This window comes from Martes martes (assembly GCF_963455335.1).
Source record: "Martes martes genome assembly, chromosome: 5".
In the NCBI taxonomy this organism is placed as follows: Eukaryota; Metazoa; Chordata; class Mammalia; order Carnivora; family Mustelidae; genus Martes; species Martes martes.
The window spans coordinates 95,593,034-95,612,299 of NC_137892.1; the positions used below are offsets into that span (position 1 = coordinate 95,593,034).

At 42.8% G+C, this 19,266-nt stretch overlaps 1 protein-coding gene across 1 annotated transcript; it reads right to left on the minus strand.

Annotated features, from left to right (window-relative positions):
• Window positions 1–9,392: 9,392 nt before the first annotated feature.
• Window positions 9,393–17,450, minus strand: IL4 (interleukin 4; the record flags this gene model as incomplete). Its single annotated transcript, XM_080804360.1, has 4 exons — window positions 9,393–9,485; window positions 11,740–11,862; window positions 16,996–17,043; window positions 17,265–17,450. The coding sequence occupies 4 exons, from the start codon at window positions 17,448–17,450 to the stop codon at window positions 9,393–9,395; spliced, it is 450 nt and encodes a 149-aa protein (XP_080660486.1).
• Window positions 17,451–19,266: the final 1,816 nt, after the last annotated feature.

A 19,266-nucleotide genomic window follows, 5' to 3' on the forward strand; every position in this document is an offset into this window, starting at 1 on the left:
AAAAAGAAAATATTTTTCCCTGAATTTCTTTTATTGACAACTCCCAGTTAGAGTATATTCCTCTAAAAATAAGAAATTTTATTTTGTAGTAAATAAGTTGTAATAGAATTGTTCTTGTGTTAGCTGCTTACAAGATGTTAAATTTTTTGTAAGTTTAGCTACTCCTAAACCACTTAATATTATATCTTTTATGAGTTTTAAAATTATGTAATCATCCCTGAAGTCCATTGGTTGCAAGTTTGAGACTTCAAGTAAGTATTTACTAAGTGAACAGTATTTTGGTAAATTTGGTTAAATTTTGGTTTGTAGTCACAAAGCTGTGTACAGTGTGCGGGTGAGCAAAGGTGGCGTACTTGTGAGGTGGTGGTAAAAATATGTCCCTAAATTTAAAGTGCATCCCAAAGGTGGTGTACTAAATGTCCTCCGTATAGTGAATATTTTCTAGGTAGTAAGAATTGCATTTAACTGGCAGTATTTCTTTGTAATGTGTAAGATAGTTAGAAGTTTATGACTTCCTTGGGGCATTGTTTAGGTACTGTGAAAACTAGAGGTAAATACGTGTCTTGTAAAACTTTGTGTGCACAGAATATCTTGGCAATTGTAGATGCACATTGAACTATTAGTAATTGCTCTAAAGAAATCTTAATTTTACCAGTAGAAAAAAAAGATGCCAACTTCTTCTTAAAAGTCCTTATTTCTTGCCTTTAACCATCCAGTTAATGGGAAAGGAATGACTTTATTTTTTATTTATTTTATTTTATTTTTATTTGAGTCGAGTTGACATCGTGTTAAATTAGTTTCAGGTGGGCAACGTAGTGATTCACCTGCTCTGTTGTGCTGTGCTCACCACAAGTGTAGCTCCCATCTGTCACCACACAGCGCTCTTAAAATATCGTTGACTGTATTTCCTTTGCTGTGGGATAGGAGTAACTTTTGCTTTAAGCTTATTTAAAACATAGGACATTCAAGCCAGTATGTTAGATTTATTTTTCTGTACCACTTCTGCTGCAGTAACAAAAAGAAACCTGTAAAAAGTCAAAACCTTGAGGAATTTACAAAACAGGCCGCTTTAGTTTTTTTTTTTTTTTAAACATTTACATTAGAACTGATAATACCAGATGTATTTTACATATTCATTTTATGAAATACCAAAACAAGATATTCAAGTCAGGCTTGAATATCCATATGAAAACATGGGATACTGACTTTAGAGCTATTCGTTTAGCTTTAATCATAGCAATTCTGTGGTTTCTTCATGTGTACTGTGTCTCTGTCCATAAAATGAAATATTTTGTAACTTCAGTGTTAATTTAACGAAAGAATATGAAGATGAAGAAACCTCATTATTTGAAATAAATAGGCAAATTTTAAATGAGTGTCACATATAAATAGGTTGTTGAGTGCATATTTTCTCTCTAATTTAAAAAAGTAAGTTTATTTATTAAAAGGAGCCTTGGTAGAATGTGAATTGTGATATGTTCTTTAATAAACCCTGTTTTAAAACCTCAATTATATATACTAATAATCAGAATATCAAAATATAGTAGTACCCCCCCATTCTTATTTAGATTCTTCTAAAATAAAAGCTTAATCAAGGTATGGGGGTAGGGCCTGCATCTTGTGTTTATCTGGCAAGTAGAGTCAATTTGCCAAGGTAGGTCTTCTTTTTTCTGGAAAAAGGGGACCTTTTTTGCAGCAAGAAATTTAAGATTACTTTGGGGGAGGGAGGCTGTGCTACTTTATCTGTAACATGTTTTTAAAAGTCACGATTATGGATTTTGGGTTGTTGTTGTTTTCAGTCTTTTAAAAATATCTTTCCCCTTAGCTCTTATATTAAGGGAAATCCCTCTCTTTCCTACAGAGCTGTGAATTAAGGAATGGGTAGAGTTTACATTTAAGCACGCCAGTGTCTGCCCAGTTTCTTAATGTATACATTTGTTTTTCTTTTTAGTGATTCTTTGTTCTTAAAATGCTACTAGAAAACATAGATCTTCCTAGTGCCTTTCAACTTATACTGTAGTTTGATTAATTTAAATCATTAATAACTTCAGTAGGATTACTATAATACTGTATACTGGCCAAACTTGTAAATCTTATAATGAGTTTGTTGCATTAATTTCAAAAGCCACACCTTCATTGTATTTTATGTATAAATTGTATTTGTTCAAGTTGTATATATTGATATTGTATGTATACATGCAGCATGGTTAAGTTAGAAATAAAAATCTTTACCTAATACCTGTAGTGGTGGTCTGCTTCTTTCCTGAACTGTCTTGTGTTTATGTCCATCCTGATATTAGTAGGTATAGTCTTTGTGCTTGGTATCTGAATTTTGTATGGCTGAGAGATCCCTGTGTCATTTTACACCCCAAGCATTTCATGTTGTGAGTCTTGAAACAGAAATCATTATGAAACACAAACCTGGGAGAAAGGTTTTAAACTGTGCTTCTTCTGGGGCACCTGGGTGGGTCAGTTGGTTAAGTGTCGGCCTTCAACTCAGGTCACGATCCCAGGGTCCTGGGCTCCCTGCTCAGTAGGGAGTCTGCTTCTTCCTCTCCCTCTGCTCTCCACTTGTGCTTGCGTTCTCTCTCTCTCTCTAGTGCTCTCTCAAACAAATAAAATCTTTTTTAAAAAAGTAAAATGTGCTTCTAATTTACAGCATTTATTTTTGGGGTACCTGAGTAGCTCATTCATTTAAGCGTCCCACTCTTGATTTTGGCTCAGGTCATGATCTCAAGGTCATGAGATGGAGCCCTGTGTCGGGCTCTGTGCTGGGCATGGAGCTTGCTTAAAATTCTCTTTCCTTCTTCTGCCCCCCCCCCCCACTGCATTCTTTCTCTCTTAAAAAACAACAACAACTTATTTTACCAAAAATATTTTTATCCAAATTTTGTTATCCTTTTCACTTGGTATTTGAGAACAGAAACTTAAAGAGGCGTATATATAAAATATATCTGACTAAAAGGTAAAAGGAGACATTTCTTAGTGCTAAGATACTGTGATCTCTTCCAGAAATTTTGAATGAGCTTAATCTGCAAAACAAAACATTGCTTGAATTGTTGTTAATTATGTATTCTTGTAACAGATGTTTATTAATTAGCAGGCTCCGTCCTGGGTGGCCTTAAGAAAGTCAGGGCAGACACTGAGAAGTTTTGATTCGTCAGCAAGTCTCAGAGGACTTAAATGTGCTTTTTGCATAGGAGACTCCTCTGGCCCTTTTGGGGCTTGCTCTCTTCCTCTTCCCAACTGCTAACTTAGGTCACACTCCTATAGTGTGTGGAACATGAAAACGAGATGAAAGGCCTGCCATGGCCTAAGCAAGAGAATAAGTAGTGCCGCCTTCGCATCCTCTGCCCATCCTCCCCAGCCGAGTTTTGGAGCTCCGACACTTTCACCAAGCCATACCACTAAGGCGCGCCCGCAGGAAACCCGTGTGGTCAGGATGCTGCTGAGGACACTGTCTGTCCCAAGGAAGACCCTCGAGAAATCTCTTTTAAAAAAACCAAGTACAAGAACAAAACAAAGCAAAAAACTTAGCCAAGGACCAGCCTAGGGGACCACAGTTAGCCAGGGCTTGCCAGAACTGTCCTGAAGCCACAGCCTAAACTTAAAGTGCGTTGGAAGAGCCTCTAAACGCATTTGTTACAACAGTAGCTGAATGTCTCACTCTTAGGCTGTTTCATTTGCAAAGCAAATCAGGTCTTCAGTCCTCCTTCAGAAGTTGAACAAATGTGTGGGAAAATGATTATGAAGAGGCTACTTCAAAAAGAACCTGTTTCCTCTCAGCATTTATCTTGGGCTTCCTGTGACCCAATCTTCAAGTTACTTTTATCAACGTTATCAGAACATCACTTTGTCTTACCCAAACACGTTTATGGCTCTGACTAAAGAATATGACAGATCACACATTCTTCCACACCTGCTCCCCTCCCCCACTCCTTTTCAGAGGGCTGGGGAAATTTTAGTTTTTAATCAAAGGCTTTATTTCTCCAGTGGTACAAAGGAATTTAACTGGGACTTTACAACTGCATAAAATACTTCTCGGAGTTGATGCTAATCTTAGTGAGAGGATATTGCCCAACCCAACCTAAAAATACCAGAGTCATTACAGAAATATTATGTTGGCCTTGATTTCTACTCCATCACGAATTGTGCCACTCCGTCACTGGAGTCTTCTGTGTTCACTGTGTGCCTACGCGGTACTAGGTGCCCACACGGTACTGGGTAGAAGGTTTTTGCAATGCTCACAGCCTCCCTCAGGAGGGAGAAGTGACCCTGGAAATGAGAATGCCAACGCAGCACATTGAGGGCTGTTGTTCAGGTGTGGGAATGGTGAGCGGCCAGACGCAGTGTTCTTCCCAAGCAGCTAAGATGGTATCTTGCACATATCTACCTGACCACAAGGTCAGAAGAGGCTTCTTCCCAGGGAAAGCACTTTTGGAGATGTTGCAACAAATTGGGTAAAGCATCCTGGGCAGCAGGAGTAACATGAATTTGGCTTTCTGGGGGCATAGGTAGGATGTTGGACATAGGGCAGAAGGCCATTGGGACAGATGAGCCTGAAAAGGAAAGTGATAGGCCAGGACCCTGCTGTGAAAAGAGTTTTCTGTAGGGAATGGAAAGCCACAAAGGGATTTGAAGTGGGTTCCTCACATCATTTGTGTTGTAGAGAAGTAGCTTGTGGAAAGACTGTGAAGGAATAGCTAGATGGAGGCTGGGACAATGGTGATGTGCGTACCTGGGCCCTGGAGGCTCACTTGGTCCTGAGCCAGAGGAGCCCAGTGCCATCTTCTCAGCTGGCTCCCTCGCTATCTTTACTCAGGTTGCCTAGCAGGTACCCAGGTATGCAGCCAGCCCACAAAACATCATGTGTTAGGTGTAGCACTGGCCAGTAAGAAATAGGGAGCAGACGGTTGAGTGCCTAAAGTGCAGCTAGGAGAAGCTAACTGGAAGGCTGGATGAGAAGCACTGTGCTGTGGAGAGCTGAGGAGAAAATGAGTATTCGGGGCAAACCCAGTTCAGAAAATGCTGGGCATGACAGCGAACTAGGGTTTAGTTCTCCACCTGGAAGTGAACTCCAGCTGGAGCTGATGAATTGAACCCAGGAATCCACTTCAGGAGCAGAGAAGGTATGTACCTTGCTCTCCATGGAAGCTGGTAGGAACTGAGGGGCTTGCCTTGTGTGCTGTTAGGCCAGATGTACTGTGCTACTTGAGAAAGGTGCTCCCTGCCCTCTGCCCTGAAATTCCCCATTCTCAATGATTTGGGCACCTTGAGAGGCCCACCAAGATGACATGTGGGGGAGGGTCACTGGCGTGGACCAACCAGGAGCAACAAGAGTCCCCCCCCAATGCATTCCCAACTGTGGTCCAAGAATGCTCAATAAAAGACATTCAACCATAGATTTGAGTGAAACATGTTTTCTTCATTCATTTATTCAATAAGTGTTTTTTAGCTACTAATGCCAGAGATACAATACATCCATCGGCAAAAGGTATAGATGGCTGATAGCAGGGAGGGAGTGGTTCAGACGTTGTTGTGTGTCACTAGGCCAGGCAGAGGCATATCTGTCCCCTTCCCCCTGAAACATTGGCTGCTGCCCAGTTTCCTAAGTGAATGTGCTTAAATGACGATTGTCTCAGTTTTCACTTAATCCCCGTTTCTTTACTTATTCTTTTTATGTGTGTCTTAGGTTCATGTACTCTTGCTCTCTGGGTGCGCTCAGGGGCTTATTATTGGGTGTTTCCATGCAGAGCCCAGAACCACCCGTCCGGAAGTAAATAGAACTGTTAGTTGCATCTTAACCATCGAAACTAAGCTTATGACAGACCTGCCTGGAGCCCGCCTGTCCTTCCGATGGCCCTTTGTAAATCTTCCTTCCCAACAATCTTTCCTGTTACCATCCTGGCCTCGTACACAAATACAACCCACAACTCATATCCTGTGGCAGGCTACAGCTCACATTAGCCATTGTATGCAAATGAGTATCAATCAAAGAAGAAAGGAAACTAAAGTACTCAGCTTGGCCTTAGAAGGCTCCATGACTCTTAGTTACTTGCTGCCCTTGGCATGCTGGTATTTTATGTGGGCAGGGTGAAACTGGCTGTGGTCAGGGTGAGAATTTAAGCTTTTGATTTGTTCCCTTATTTTGAAAGGGTTAAAAAGATGTTACATGTTTTGGTATAATTTTAGTACTAGTATTAATTTTTGTCACATACGTGTAAGCGAGGATGAAACGTGAGCGCTCATTCACTGTTACTAGATCCATATTCTTGCAGGGAGCATGGCTTCAAAAGGCAAGTTTCAACAACTTGCCACTGTCTGTGTTTACCCTCTTAATTAAAAAAAAATAACAGCTTTATTAAGATATGTACTGTTAAGTATACTCATATACTATCAGATTCATCTTTCTCAAGTATACTACTCAGTGGATTTTCGTATATCCACAGAGTTACACAGCTGTCACCACTATCTACGATGAGAACGTTTTCCTCTCTCCCAAAAGAAGTCCTGTGTCTATTAGGAGTCGCTCCCTATTCCTCCGTCCCCCCAGCCCCTGGCAACCAGTGTTCTACTTTTTACCTCTATTGTTTTTCCTCCAAATTTTTATTTAAATTCCAGTTAACATATAGTGTAATATTGGTACCCGGCATACAGTTTGGTGATTCATCACTTAAAACGTGCAGTTCTCATCACAGCAAGTGCCTTCCTTAATGCCCATCACCCACCTGGCCCACTCCCCACTCCCAGCCCTTCCATCAACCCTCAGGTTGTTCTCTGTAGTTAAGAGTCTCTTATGGGTTGCTTCTCTTTTTCCCTCCCCATGTTCATCAGTTTTGTTGAAAATGGCAAAATTCCATTCTTTTTGATGGCTGAGTAATATTCCATTATATATCATTTATGTGTGTATGTGTGTGTATAAAATCTTCCACTTAGCCTAGTGTTTGCAAGACTCATCCATATTATAGTGTGTATCGGTACTTCATTTCTTTTTACTGCCAGGTAGTATTTTGTTGCATAGGAATACCACACTTTGTTTATTCTTTGATCAGTTGATTGTCTTTTAGGTTGTTTCTGCTCTTTTGCTATTATGGATAATGCTGTGATGAACATCGGTGTATAGTTTTTTGTGCAGATGTAAGTTTTCAGTTTTCTTGGGTAGATACCTAGGATTAAATTTGCTAGGTCATATAGTAACTCTGTTTAACCTTTTGAGAAACTGTCACACTGTTTTCTGAAGGGGCTGCACCATTTCCCTATCACACCAGCAATATATGAGGGGTCCAACTTTTCTACATCTTCGCCAGTATTTGTTAACATCTGTCTTTTTAAGTTTAGTTCTTTAATTTTTAAAAACATTTTCTCATTTATGCACATGGTCACAGACTTAACATGGAAAGCCAACAGTCTTCTGTCTTGCTTTCACCAATCCTTATTCCAAGTCTTATTCTCAACAAACCACCTTCCCTTTTTTGTTTGTAGTTTTTATGATGGCTACTAGCCTAATTCCAAAGCTAAGATTTCTCAATTCAGTTACTATGGGTTTCATTTTGTCATGAAAACTTAAAAACGTGCATAAAAGCAGTTAGCTCCCATGTACCCATCCCCAGCTACCACAGCCATCACCTAATGACCACTCTTGCCAACTAGTTTTTGATTTTCCAACGTTAGATATTACATGTTTAAATTTCCCTTTTGAAAAGTGAGGGTTTTGGGACGCCTGGGTGGCTCAGTTGGTTAAGCAGCTGCCTTCGGCTCAGGTCATGATCTCAGCGTCCTGGGATCGAGTCCCACATTGGGCTCCTTGCTCGGCGGGGAGCCTGCTTCTCCCTCTGCCTCTGCCTGCCACTCTGTCTGTCTGGGCTCCCTCGCTCTCTAACAAATAAATAAATTAAAAAAAAAAAAAAAAGAAAAGTGAGGGTTTATCTCATTATCCTACCCTTTCCAAATTTTTTATACTCAATTATTTTTAGGCCTTTTATTACCTGTGGAGTTTTGAATACTTAAATCCCTTGTTCTTACTCCATCACCCTTAGACAGTGTTCAACTAATCCCTTCCCCAAGTGAGCTGGGGTTATTAGTGCCCTACCTTTCTTTCCTTCTGCTTTTACCTGTCAACCTTTTTCAGCTGATTTTTTTTTTATAAAGCCTTTTGATTTTTTTATTACTCAAAAAAGCTTTATTTATTTATTTATTTTTTAGATTTATTTATTTATTTATTTATTTGTTAGAATGAGAGAGAGAGCAAGCACAGGCAGAGAGGCAGGCAGAGAGAGAAGGGAGGAAGCAGGCTCCCCGCCGAGCAGAGAGTCCGACGTGGGGCTTGATCCCAGGACGCCGGGATCATGACCTGAGCCGAAGGCAGCGGCTTTAACCCACTGAGCCACCCAGGCGCCCCAAAAGCTTTATTTTTTTTATTTAGCTTTCTGACTTTGTGCCTGTGCTTTCAACACTTTGACAACGATGATCTGTCCCTCGATAATTAAAGCACACTTGATCCTGTCACGAACATATTTAGCACACATGGGACCACCATAGGCCCTGCTGATGTGTTTTTTCGTTTTATACAATCTCATAAGGACTATAAGGTCTCTCTACTCGAACTCCTCGAAGTCAGTCTGGGCCCACGCCACATGCAGATTTGGTGCTTTCCCAACTTTCTTGATCTAAAGGTAAACCTATTACTAGAGATTTGGGACAGACCAGTTTTGGTAGAGACTGTATTGTAGGAAAACGTACGATGGCCTGTCAAACGCTGGACCGTTCTGAATGCCTACAGATGCTGTCCCGGGAAGAGGCAGCTGGACCTTCCAGAGGATCAGGTTGATAGCATTCAGTCTTCTATAATTACAGCAGGTTGTCTGTGCTTTGTCTACTGGTTGGTTCTAAAACTTGAAAATCAAGGGAATTTACATTATCAGGACTTTAAATCTTGTTCAGTGCAGAGCCATGTAGTGTGCTGGAGTTCCATTCCCCACCGCACAGACTCAGTGTGACAGCTATGGGCCAGTGGGGGAGGATTGTTCTAGGCATCCAGTTAACAGCTTTTTTTTATTCAGCATTAGTTGGTAGTTAGCAGCACTCATGGACCCAGTGTGCACGCCCTCCTATCATCTATGTCCTTGTGACCTAATCACTTTGTGCATTACATCCCCATCTGGAAGGGGAACTCCTTGAGAGGGGAACAGTCTTTCTTCTTTTACTTCTATACAATTTTAGTCTCCTAGTAAATTAAATTGGTTTCCCCAAAAGTTGTCCAGTAAATAGAGCCGATGCCATTGAAGTGACATCCATGCTGTTAGATTCTGCATATACTTTATTTTATAATTTATAAATATATAAATATTTTAAAAATAAAGCTATTAAAAACTCATAAATTAAAATATTCAGCTTCAGTGCCTGTAGTATTTCTGTTGCATGATCACTTTTAGCTTTTCCAAGAAGTCTTTCAGTGTACTCTTCTTGACTTCATTCACCGAACAGGTCTGCAAAGGAAACATTTCATTAGCTTTCATTGCTAAGTCACTGAGTCTGTCTTTTATGCCTGCCCACTTGAGTCAGGTCTTCTCTGGCACTTGCCACCCAGACAGTTCTTTCCAAGCAGGGCCTCCGGTCTAGTCTGATTGGGAGTCTGTCTCTGCCATGAGGCCAGCATGGTTTGCTCATCTTCTGTGCATGCTAATAAACTCCTAGAAATGGTCACTAACTGTGTACCTTTGAGGGGTACTGCAGACTGGAGAGATGTGCCACAGCTAGCTTCTGCCTAGGGGTCTAACATGAGGGGGAGGCTCAGACCTGCCTACTGCCATTCTAGGCTTTCTGTGTGGCCACCTGGACTGCGGAGAGAGAGATTCCATTAGCCCTCCTGCCCATAAACAGCAATACTCCAGCTTGACAGCACCTTGGGTAAAAAGGATTCCAGCTACCTACCTGAGGTCACTGCTTCAGTCTGGACCTCAGCTCTATCAGTTTATTAATTACATTGCTTAGGATGAACTACTTCATTTATAAAAGCTTCACTTACCTCTCTTGGTAAATGGGGACAATTGTGCCTACTTTATAGGATAATTAAAAGGATTAAACAGAACAAGTGCAGTGTTAGCTCCCTATTCCTTTACCTTCCCTTAGAAAAACACGTGACAGGCTCAGCAAGGGGATGAATTTTCCCAGTTCCTCCACTTGGCACTAGATAACATCTATTCTAGGCTCTTCTTTTCTACACTATCAATTCTCCCCTCCCTACTGGACATTCCCTGGTGTATTAACATGCTGGATACATGCCCTACCTCAAAAGAACTTCCTTACTCACTCCTGTTCTTCATCTCTTGTTCTGTTTCTCTGCAGTCTAATAGCAAAACACCTCAAAAGAGTTTTCTGTACTCACTGCCCCTTTCTTTTCACTCCCCACTGGTATTCTCTGTCAGGCTATCATTCCAGATCCTGTGGCCATTCTCATCTTCATCTGACCTGACCTTCTGATACCTTTGACACACCGGATCTCTCCTTACTAAGAGCTTCTTCACTTGCTATCTGGGGCACTACACACCCTTCAGTTTCCTCCTACCTCACTGGCTACTTCTCAGTCTCTTTTACTGGACCTCTTCTTCCTGATCTCTGCGAGAGTGCTTCTGGGCTCAGTCCTCAGTCCTTGTATTGCTCTATGTCATTCAGATCTAGGACTTTAAATAACATCTTTCTGAGGACTCTTCATTTTATATCACAAGTTCTGACCTATCCCCAAAAGCTCAGACTTTTCCTACGATCTCAGCATCTCCCCTTGGCTATCCAAGAGGTACCTCAAACTTAGCATTGATAAATTGAACTCCTGATCTTTTTTTTTTTTTTTTTTTTTTTTTAACTCCTGATCTTGTGCTCAACCTCCAGCTCTGCTTTGCGCCCAGTTTTCTAGGCACGGACCATCTCCCAAAAGACTCAGGCTAGGAACCGAGAGGCCACCTTTTACTCATTCCCTCACTCCTCACAGTGGGTCTTCTGGCTCTATTTATAGTTACATCCCAAATCTAACGTTTATTGCTCCCAGTCCGTTGAAATCACTATTACCTCCAACCTGGATTACTGTGATGGCCTCCCAGTAGGGTAGCTTGCTTCTGTGCTTAGCCCTAGTTAATTTGTTTACCACACAGCAGCCAGAGTGATCATTTTAAATTATATAAATCAGACTGTAGTCTCTGTTCTGCTCAAACCCTGTGGGTGAATCCTGCCATACTTGGGGTAGAAACCAGAGACCATGTGTGATCTACTAAAATCCCCTTTGTTCAATCTGATACAGCCACCCTGGTTTTCCTACTGATCTTTGAACATGTGAACTTCATTTCTACCTCAGGGCCTTTGCACAGCTATTTCCTCTGCCTGGAATGTTCTTTTCCCAGTTAGTCATGTAGCCTGATCCTTCACTTAATTCAAATATTTGCTCAGATAATGTCACCAACTGTCAGCCCTCTCCCTCATGACCCCTATATTCTTTATTCCTTTATTTTTCTTCATAGCACTTATCACTACTGGACATAATACTACATTTGTTTACTTTTCTAACTCCCCCACTAGAACATTCTGTGAGAGCAGGCACTGTATCCCTAGTGTCTAGAACAGCACCTTGCACTTGTTGCCAAGGCAACGAATGGGTTAATTAATCAAGGGTATTAAGACTCTTAAGGGGGACCGGTTAGAAGTTAGGCTGCTGTCTGTCAGGAACCAAGTGGTTGGCATGATTGAGCTTACCATGTTTGCCATGTTCCTGAGGTTCCTGTGAAGTCCTCTGAGCAATCTGTTGGAGCAATTGTGTGTAGAGAGCTGCTGAAGCACTGTTGCAGCTCTGCAGAAGATTTCCTTCTCACTTGTGTTCTAGAAAGAGAAATGCCACAGTTAGCTATACGCCAGCTCTATCTGGAACATGGGAGAGACTGTTTTCCCTGTGATTGCTTCTTTTCAGGAGGGCAAGTAGAGAAAGTGAGTTTGCTCACTGTGGATCAGGTATTCAGATATTCCCTTCATGTGAATGAAGTCTGCTGGCCTCAGTAAACCACCCCTTCCCATTACCTACAAATGCAGCAAACTTCTCTTTTCCCTTGGATGGTTATGCTGAAAGGCTACCTGAGTAAAGGCACTCAGCTTAGTAAATGACAGAGTGGGAGTTTAAGTCTAGAACCATCGGTCTCTGCCCATGATCTAGGTCTGTTTCTCTCTACCAGGCAAGCCTATATTAGCTTGCCATCTGATTGTGCTCTGTCTCATTGCTGTAAGGTGTTAAAGTCCAGGTTTCCGTGGAAATCCTACATGCTTATTGTAGGATGGTGGCTCGGATGTTGGTGCTTTGAGCCATGCTCTGCATTTAGCCTACCCCATGGTGGGAGATGGCAGCGTGTGCAAAGCTCAGAGTCCATGTAAGGAGAGGAGACATCTGCCCATAGAGCTGGAGAGGTGTGCCAAGATTAGGACTAGGTGCGAGATCAGAGGAAACTTCTGGGAAAGGGTGCGATTGAGCTGGACTATGGACACAGCTTCTGGAAGAGGCCTTTGGCCTAGGAGGTGCAATGTCAGAACCTCTATGGAATGGTGGCAGCCCAGATGTGTGTTTGGCCACATGGCTCTTCCTGGAGATGTTTGGGCCTTAGAAGAGGGAATGTACATGTGGGAAGACAGCTCTTTGGGGAACCTGGGAGAGGTATTGTGACTCAGTTTGAATCAGGCCTGGTGTGTCCTCTCACTTTGCACTGAAGAACAAAGTCATGGAGTGTGGAGAGTGGTCTTAGCTTGAGCCTGATCCAGCTCAGATCAAGCTGTCTCCAGCCTCTGTGAGGACATGCTTTAGTCCCTTGCCACCCAAAGTGTGGTCCAGGAAGCAGCAGCACGGACATCACCTGGGAGCTTGTTAGAAATGCAGAATCACATGCCTGCCCCCTAGGCCCCCTGAGTCACAATGTACATTAACATAAACCAACAGGGGATTTAAATGAGAAGTACTGTCTGGGCAATTTTTAAAGTTCTTGCATATTTTTTTCTGATTATTAAAGTAATATATGTTTACTGCAAAGATAATATGTATTCAGCAAAAATGCATTCTCTCAATCCCAACAGCCAGAGATAAATGTTGATATCTTGATAAATATCTTCCCATTTAAAAAATACTTTTTTAAAAAATGAGGACCAACTGTTGATCTGTTTTTTAGCCTTTTAACACAATACATAGTACAAGCGTTAAGTCATTGAGTAGTATATAAGAACATGGGATTGAGGGGCGCCTGGGTGGCTCAGCGGGTTAAAGCCTCTGCCTTCGGCTCAGGTCATGATCCCGGGATCCTGGGATCCAGCCCCGCATCGGGATCTCTGCTCGGCGGGGAGCCTGCTTCCTCCTCTCTTTCTCTGCCTGCCTCTCTGCCTACTTGTGATTTCTGTCTGTCAAATAAATAAATAAAATCTTTAAAAAAAAAAAAAAAAAAGAACATGGGATTGAGAGCTGCATGGGAGCCCACGTGGCATATTTGTACCACAATTGGGTAATAAAGTAAAGTGGCAGTGAGTCATTTGTGTAAATCTTTGTGTTCATCTCTAATTTCTTTAGGCTAAATTCTAGAAGTACATTTCATATTTTAGGGGTTTTTCCAGGAAGATCTAGACCTAGACTGAGGTACTAGAACCCTAGGCTACAAAAACTTCCCTGTTCCCTTGTGGGCCTTGATGGCCCATTGGCAAGGCCTTTGGAAGGACATGCACTTAATGAACCAGCTAAGAGCTCTCCTGGGCTCTGACTGTAGTTGGAAGTTTAAGAGCAACACCAGTGTCTCAGCTGTGAGAGTCAAGAAACCCCCATCGGTCTCCATATCTTTGGAGACTTAATGGGTGAGCAGAGGTGGTAAAGCCAAGGGGGAAGGCAGACACTAGCTGGCTGCGCACATGTAGGCAGATAACTGTGCTGCTGGAGAGAGAACAGTGAGGTTCAAGAAGACCAAAAAGAGCCCCTTTGCTTATTTTTTCATCAAAATCTCATGCGACTTTTCTGAAACTTTGGCTTGGAGCCTAGAAATTAAACTGCCTCCGTTTTGAGTATATGGCCTTATAATACAGGAAAACACCCTCTAGACAGATTCTTCTAAGGTGTTTCTAAAGGCAATTAGGATAAAATAGGAATTGAAAAGAGTTTGAATCAAATGGAAAAAAACTTTAAAAGAACCAACTCTCAAGGCAGTTTTTGTGAAGACCTTAAAGTTTTAGTTCCATTGGAATTGCAGCTACAGGATCCTGCACTGTACCAATGACTGCCAGTCTGCTTGTCCAGCTTTCACTGCGTGAGGGTGTCCTTGCTCGGGGCACACTCTGATGGCCTAGTGGACATTGCAGTTAAGGGCTGCTGGGGAAAAGGGACTGAACAGGGGAACTTAGGCCTATGCTAGAAAGAAGCCCATCTCTCAAGGTAACATTGGCAAAGGGTGGAACAGCATCTAGGGCTTCTCCTGTGGCAGAGACACTGTTAGATTTCTAACATGGTTCTTGACTAGCTTCACTTAGGGCCATAAATATCTAGTCCTCATCCTGTGGTACTCATTATCCCCACCTCAGCCCAAATTTAGTGAGCCAGTGCTATACATGACAAAGTCTTTTACTTCTACTTAGGAAAAAAAAAAAAAAAAGAATTTGAGGGTTGGCAAAGAACTCTGAGGGATCATGATTCGAGCTCTCTTTCGAAAGGTGGAAATACCTCCCACTAAAGGTCCACCCAAGAATTCCGTCATGGACCAGCCAGCTTGCTTGTTTTCCACTTTGCTCTTTCTCAGACCACCTTAGTTTCAGAGATACTGGGCAGGCATTGCCTGTGAAGTCCAGGACTCAGATTCTCACTGTCTCCAGCAACTGCCAAGAACAGGATCCCACCTGACTTGGAGGTAATAGAATTATTGATCCCCCCCAAAGAAAGAAAATTGATACATTGGATTTTGGAAAGGTGTCCTTCTTTGGGAACACAAGGAAGTAACTTTTCCTGCCACATAACCTCCTTGGTGGGTTTTGAAAATAACAGCCTTTCCTTATTCTGTAACATCTGTAATATTCCTTATACTGTAACATCTGTAATATTCCTTATACTATAATATCTTTCTTTATTCTGTAATATCTTGGAGGGAAAGAAAGAATGGAAGAAGGAAATTGGTAATTCAGGAGGAATAGAAGCAGTTTGAGGAAGTCCAGTGAGACAGGAGGAAAGAAGGACTGTGAGGACTTGCTTCAGCAGATGCCTACCCATGCAGTGAGAGCCTATGTGATAACTGATGAAGAGGATGGCCATGAACAACAGAAAGGGGGTGTGGCCTGGCCTGTGCCTTGGTGAGGATGAGACTGGCCTGGTCTTCTAGAACTGGCCCAGACTGGAGTCATAGAGAGTCGAATCCTTTCCAGCCACCAGTCCCTTCTTAGAATTACTGCTCCTCTATAACCAGTTTTTGCCTTTAACCAAGAGTTATATCATTTTACAGTAACACTTCCCACTAACTCAAGAACTGGATACCAACACTTCCAAATCACTTTCATATCTTCATATTTGGAAACTGAGGCACAAGGAGATACGGAGACTGGTCAAAGGCCACATAGCTAGTTAATGGCATAACTATGGCTAAAGCCACAAACTGTGTCACTTTAAGACACTTGGCACTTTGGGCCCCAGCCCTTGGCTTTGATAGAGCCCTCTCAGCAGCGTGGTGCCATCTGGAGAACCCAGGGCACAGCCCAGTGGACTCCTGGCTGTTTGCTATGTATATAAAATGTTAATAGATGATATTTATATATTGTATAATTCTATGTGTATATAAAATCTCCAAATCCTTCCAGCCTCCTGATGGACGGAGTCTGAAACAGGATGAGATTCTAAAGGACAAAATTATATAATATGTATTATTAAAGAATATGGTACATTATGTATTAATATTACATAATATATATGATTGCATTATGATATTACATAGTATTGTCTATCAGATTCCTGGACTCATCTTTAATGAGATGGTCCAGACAAAGCCCAAGGAACAGTTTTCCTCACAAAGTAGGACGGATGTGTTCTGTGGGCCGGGTGCTGGGGTGTGGCTGTGCTAACCTGCGCAGCTGCCCTCCTGGCCACCCCGTCCCCGCTGTCCATGTGGAAAGCAGGCGGTTAGAAGACCACTGGCAAATTGAAGCTTTGGGTTTTTCATTCTCAGTCTTGTGTTTCCATGAAAACAGGAACTGATGTGCACAAACCTATTGACATGGCTGTAGTCATATGTTTGTCAGAGAAAATGCACTATCAGCTGTCAAATCTGTCTCCTCCCACTAAAGATAGAGGGGCGGGGGTGAGACGGTGCAAGAGGCGGAAAGGCGAGATGCCCAAGCAGCCAGGGCCAGGGATGTGTGGGACCCCACATTGTAGGGCAGTTCCGGACCAAGCTGGAAAGGGCTTGGCAGGACATTACAGCCGAGGGTCTCTGGAGAGCCACCCCCGGAGCTAGTGGGTTGTTAGGTGACCAGGCTGCGGAAAAGGAGGGGCTCTGGCGATACCTTCTCTGTTGCCATAGGAAGTCTCTTAGACAAAATGAAAGCTCCCTCGACCTGTAATCTCCATATCTCTTTTTGTGACACCATTTGGTTTTTCAGAAATGTGCAGGCCAGAAAAACTTTCCTTCAACAAGCATTTATTGAGCACCTCCTGTATTCCAGGTACTAGACTAGGATATAGGAGGAAAAGAGGACCTGTTCCTTGACCAGGATTTGAATTAGGATCACAAAAATCCAAGCTTTCCATTACATATCTTCTAAATCAAGTGAAACCAGAAACACTAAAACATGCTTGGGAGTAAAGATCAGAATTCTCATTCTTAAAAACACCTAACACCCTGTAGTTAGTTTGGGTCTGTTCACTTTCTGTTAAAAAAAAGTTTTTTTTTTTTGAACACCTGTGGATGGCTTTCCTCTCCCAAGCCACTCACATGCCAAAGCAGACCCCAGAACAGCTCTTACCTCTGGGACAGTGAAGACTTCAGTGACGGTCAGCTCCATGCACGAGTCCTGGCCCAGAACGAGAGGGCAAGAGACAGAGTCACTTCCAACTGTGCAGGGACATCCTGGCCGGGTGGCCCTCCTTCCTCGAACCAAGCCAACTTCCTACCATCCCTCAGGACAAAAAAGCTCCTGCAGAGAAATCTCCGCTCTGCTCCCTGGCTGTCACCAACCACCAACCACCAACTTCTCTGGACGCTGTGGTATTCTTCTCATAGTCTAAGAAGTACCCACGACATCTCCAGAACATCTGGAGAGATGGTGCCTGATAGCTTACTCACGTTTCTCGCTGTGAGGATGTTCAACGTTTTGATGATCTCCTTAATGGCAATACTGAAGTTATGTCCGTGGACAAAAGTGCCGGTGAGTGCTAGTAAGCAGACCAGAGTTGGAATCAGTTGGGAGGTGAGACCCATTAATAGATCTCTGTTTGCAATGACAATATGAGACAAATCAGTTTACTAGGAGAGGCTCACAATGCAATTCTGACAAAGATATCTCTATATATAGATTTAAAATTGCTGAAACTGAGGGAAAATGAGGGAAATTGGAAATTTTCGTTACACCAGGTTGTCAGTCATTTGGGGCCAATCAGCACCTCTCTTCCAGGAGAAAAAATACCTCACAGAAACAGGTAAAATGTTCCTGTGAAATCATACCAATAGGAAAATGAAACCTTTTTTTTAAAATTAACTACAAAGTATCAGCATAGGAAATTACACCATAATTTGTTCTTTAGATTAATCTTATCAGCTTGGGGTTGCTGCTGGCTTTTTGTTTGCATAGAAGGAAGAGGCCACAGGTGTCCGAATTTGTTTTAGTGCAGTCCTCCCGGGGAAAGATAGAGTAATAACAAGAAAGTTTGACTTGAATAGTGTTTCAGCTTGGCTTCTTCCAAGTATGGGTGGCATCTTGGAAACTCTCCTCTTGTGGAAAAGCTGACCTGGGGTTCTTTCTCTGGGTAGAAGGAGAGTAAGGGCACAGACTCTCTCCTATCCCAGCACTCAGGCATGCCATTCCTTCAGGTTTAGGACTTTGGCAAAAGACTGGTGCCATCACGTGGGACTTAGTCTGGGTCACATCAGACCCACAGGTCCTTAGCAATGCAGGGGCCCTCGGCAAAGCCTGTCTATCTCAATGTCTCAGGAATGACCACTCTGTAAATGGAATTTAAATCCGTCCTCAGCTAATTGGAAAAAGAACCATAATCTTCCTGGTTTATAAATTGGTTGTCTTTGTCAATGGCCCACAACAGCCCTGCTGCCTTAGTCTAATTCCTGTGGCCTCCGCTCTCTCTCAGGTGGAGCAGGATTCCTGTGGCCCAGCATCACTCAGCTTTTTTCCTCTCTATCCTGTCCACTCCCTACCCTGCTTTCTGACCTTCCTCTCCCTACTGATTTCCTCAGGTCACATAGAAAAGATTACTGCTAAGTGGTTCCTGAACCTTGGATCTTTTACAGTGCCTTGCGCTCTGTGAAGGACAGGATCCACGTAAGTGTATGAGGAAGGCCCTGTGACTGTATTTTGGATCCTTCTGCTGGACTGTGGCTCAAGTTTGCCAAACTCAGTGCAATGACTTCTAATGCTGACTATTCGGAATTGGGTTGTACTTAAGGTTAAGTGCATGGCCTCCACAAGACAGCCCTCACTTAGGACATGAGCTGCAGATTTCAAGGCTTCCCAGTCTGACCTCACTTTTGGCCTACTGGCTACAAATTCTAAAGTTTATCCTACTTTTTCAGGTTCCATAATTCGCTGGAGTGACCCACAGAACTCAGGAAAGCACTAGACATAGGGTTAAAGCTGTGTTACAGCAAAAAGATACCAGTACCACCGAGCCAACAGAACAGACAGAGGGTGAGGGCTAGGAGGGTCCCAAACATGAAGCTTCCTCTGTTTTCTCCCTGTCGAGTCAGAATGTGCCACCTCCCCAGCACCTGATGTGTGACGACCCTCAGAGGATTCCCAAGCAGGGCAGCTCACCTGAACTTGGATGTCCAGAGTTTCACCGATGTGTTGTCCTGTAGGTGTGATTGACTGGGTCACTGGCCCTGCAGTTGATTAACACTGTGGGCTACTGGTGATGCTGGTCCCCACCCTGAGTTGCCTAATTAACATAAACTCTCAGGGCTGGACACTTTTATGACTTGGGAAGTCCCAAGGATTTTGGGCTCCTTCCCAGGAACTGGTAACAAAGGCCAACCAAATTCTTTATTCTAGGGGTTTAGAAGA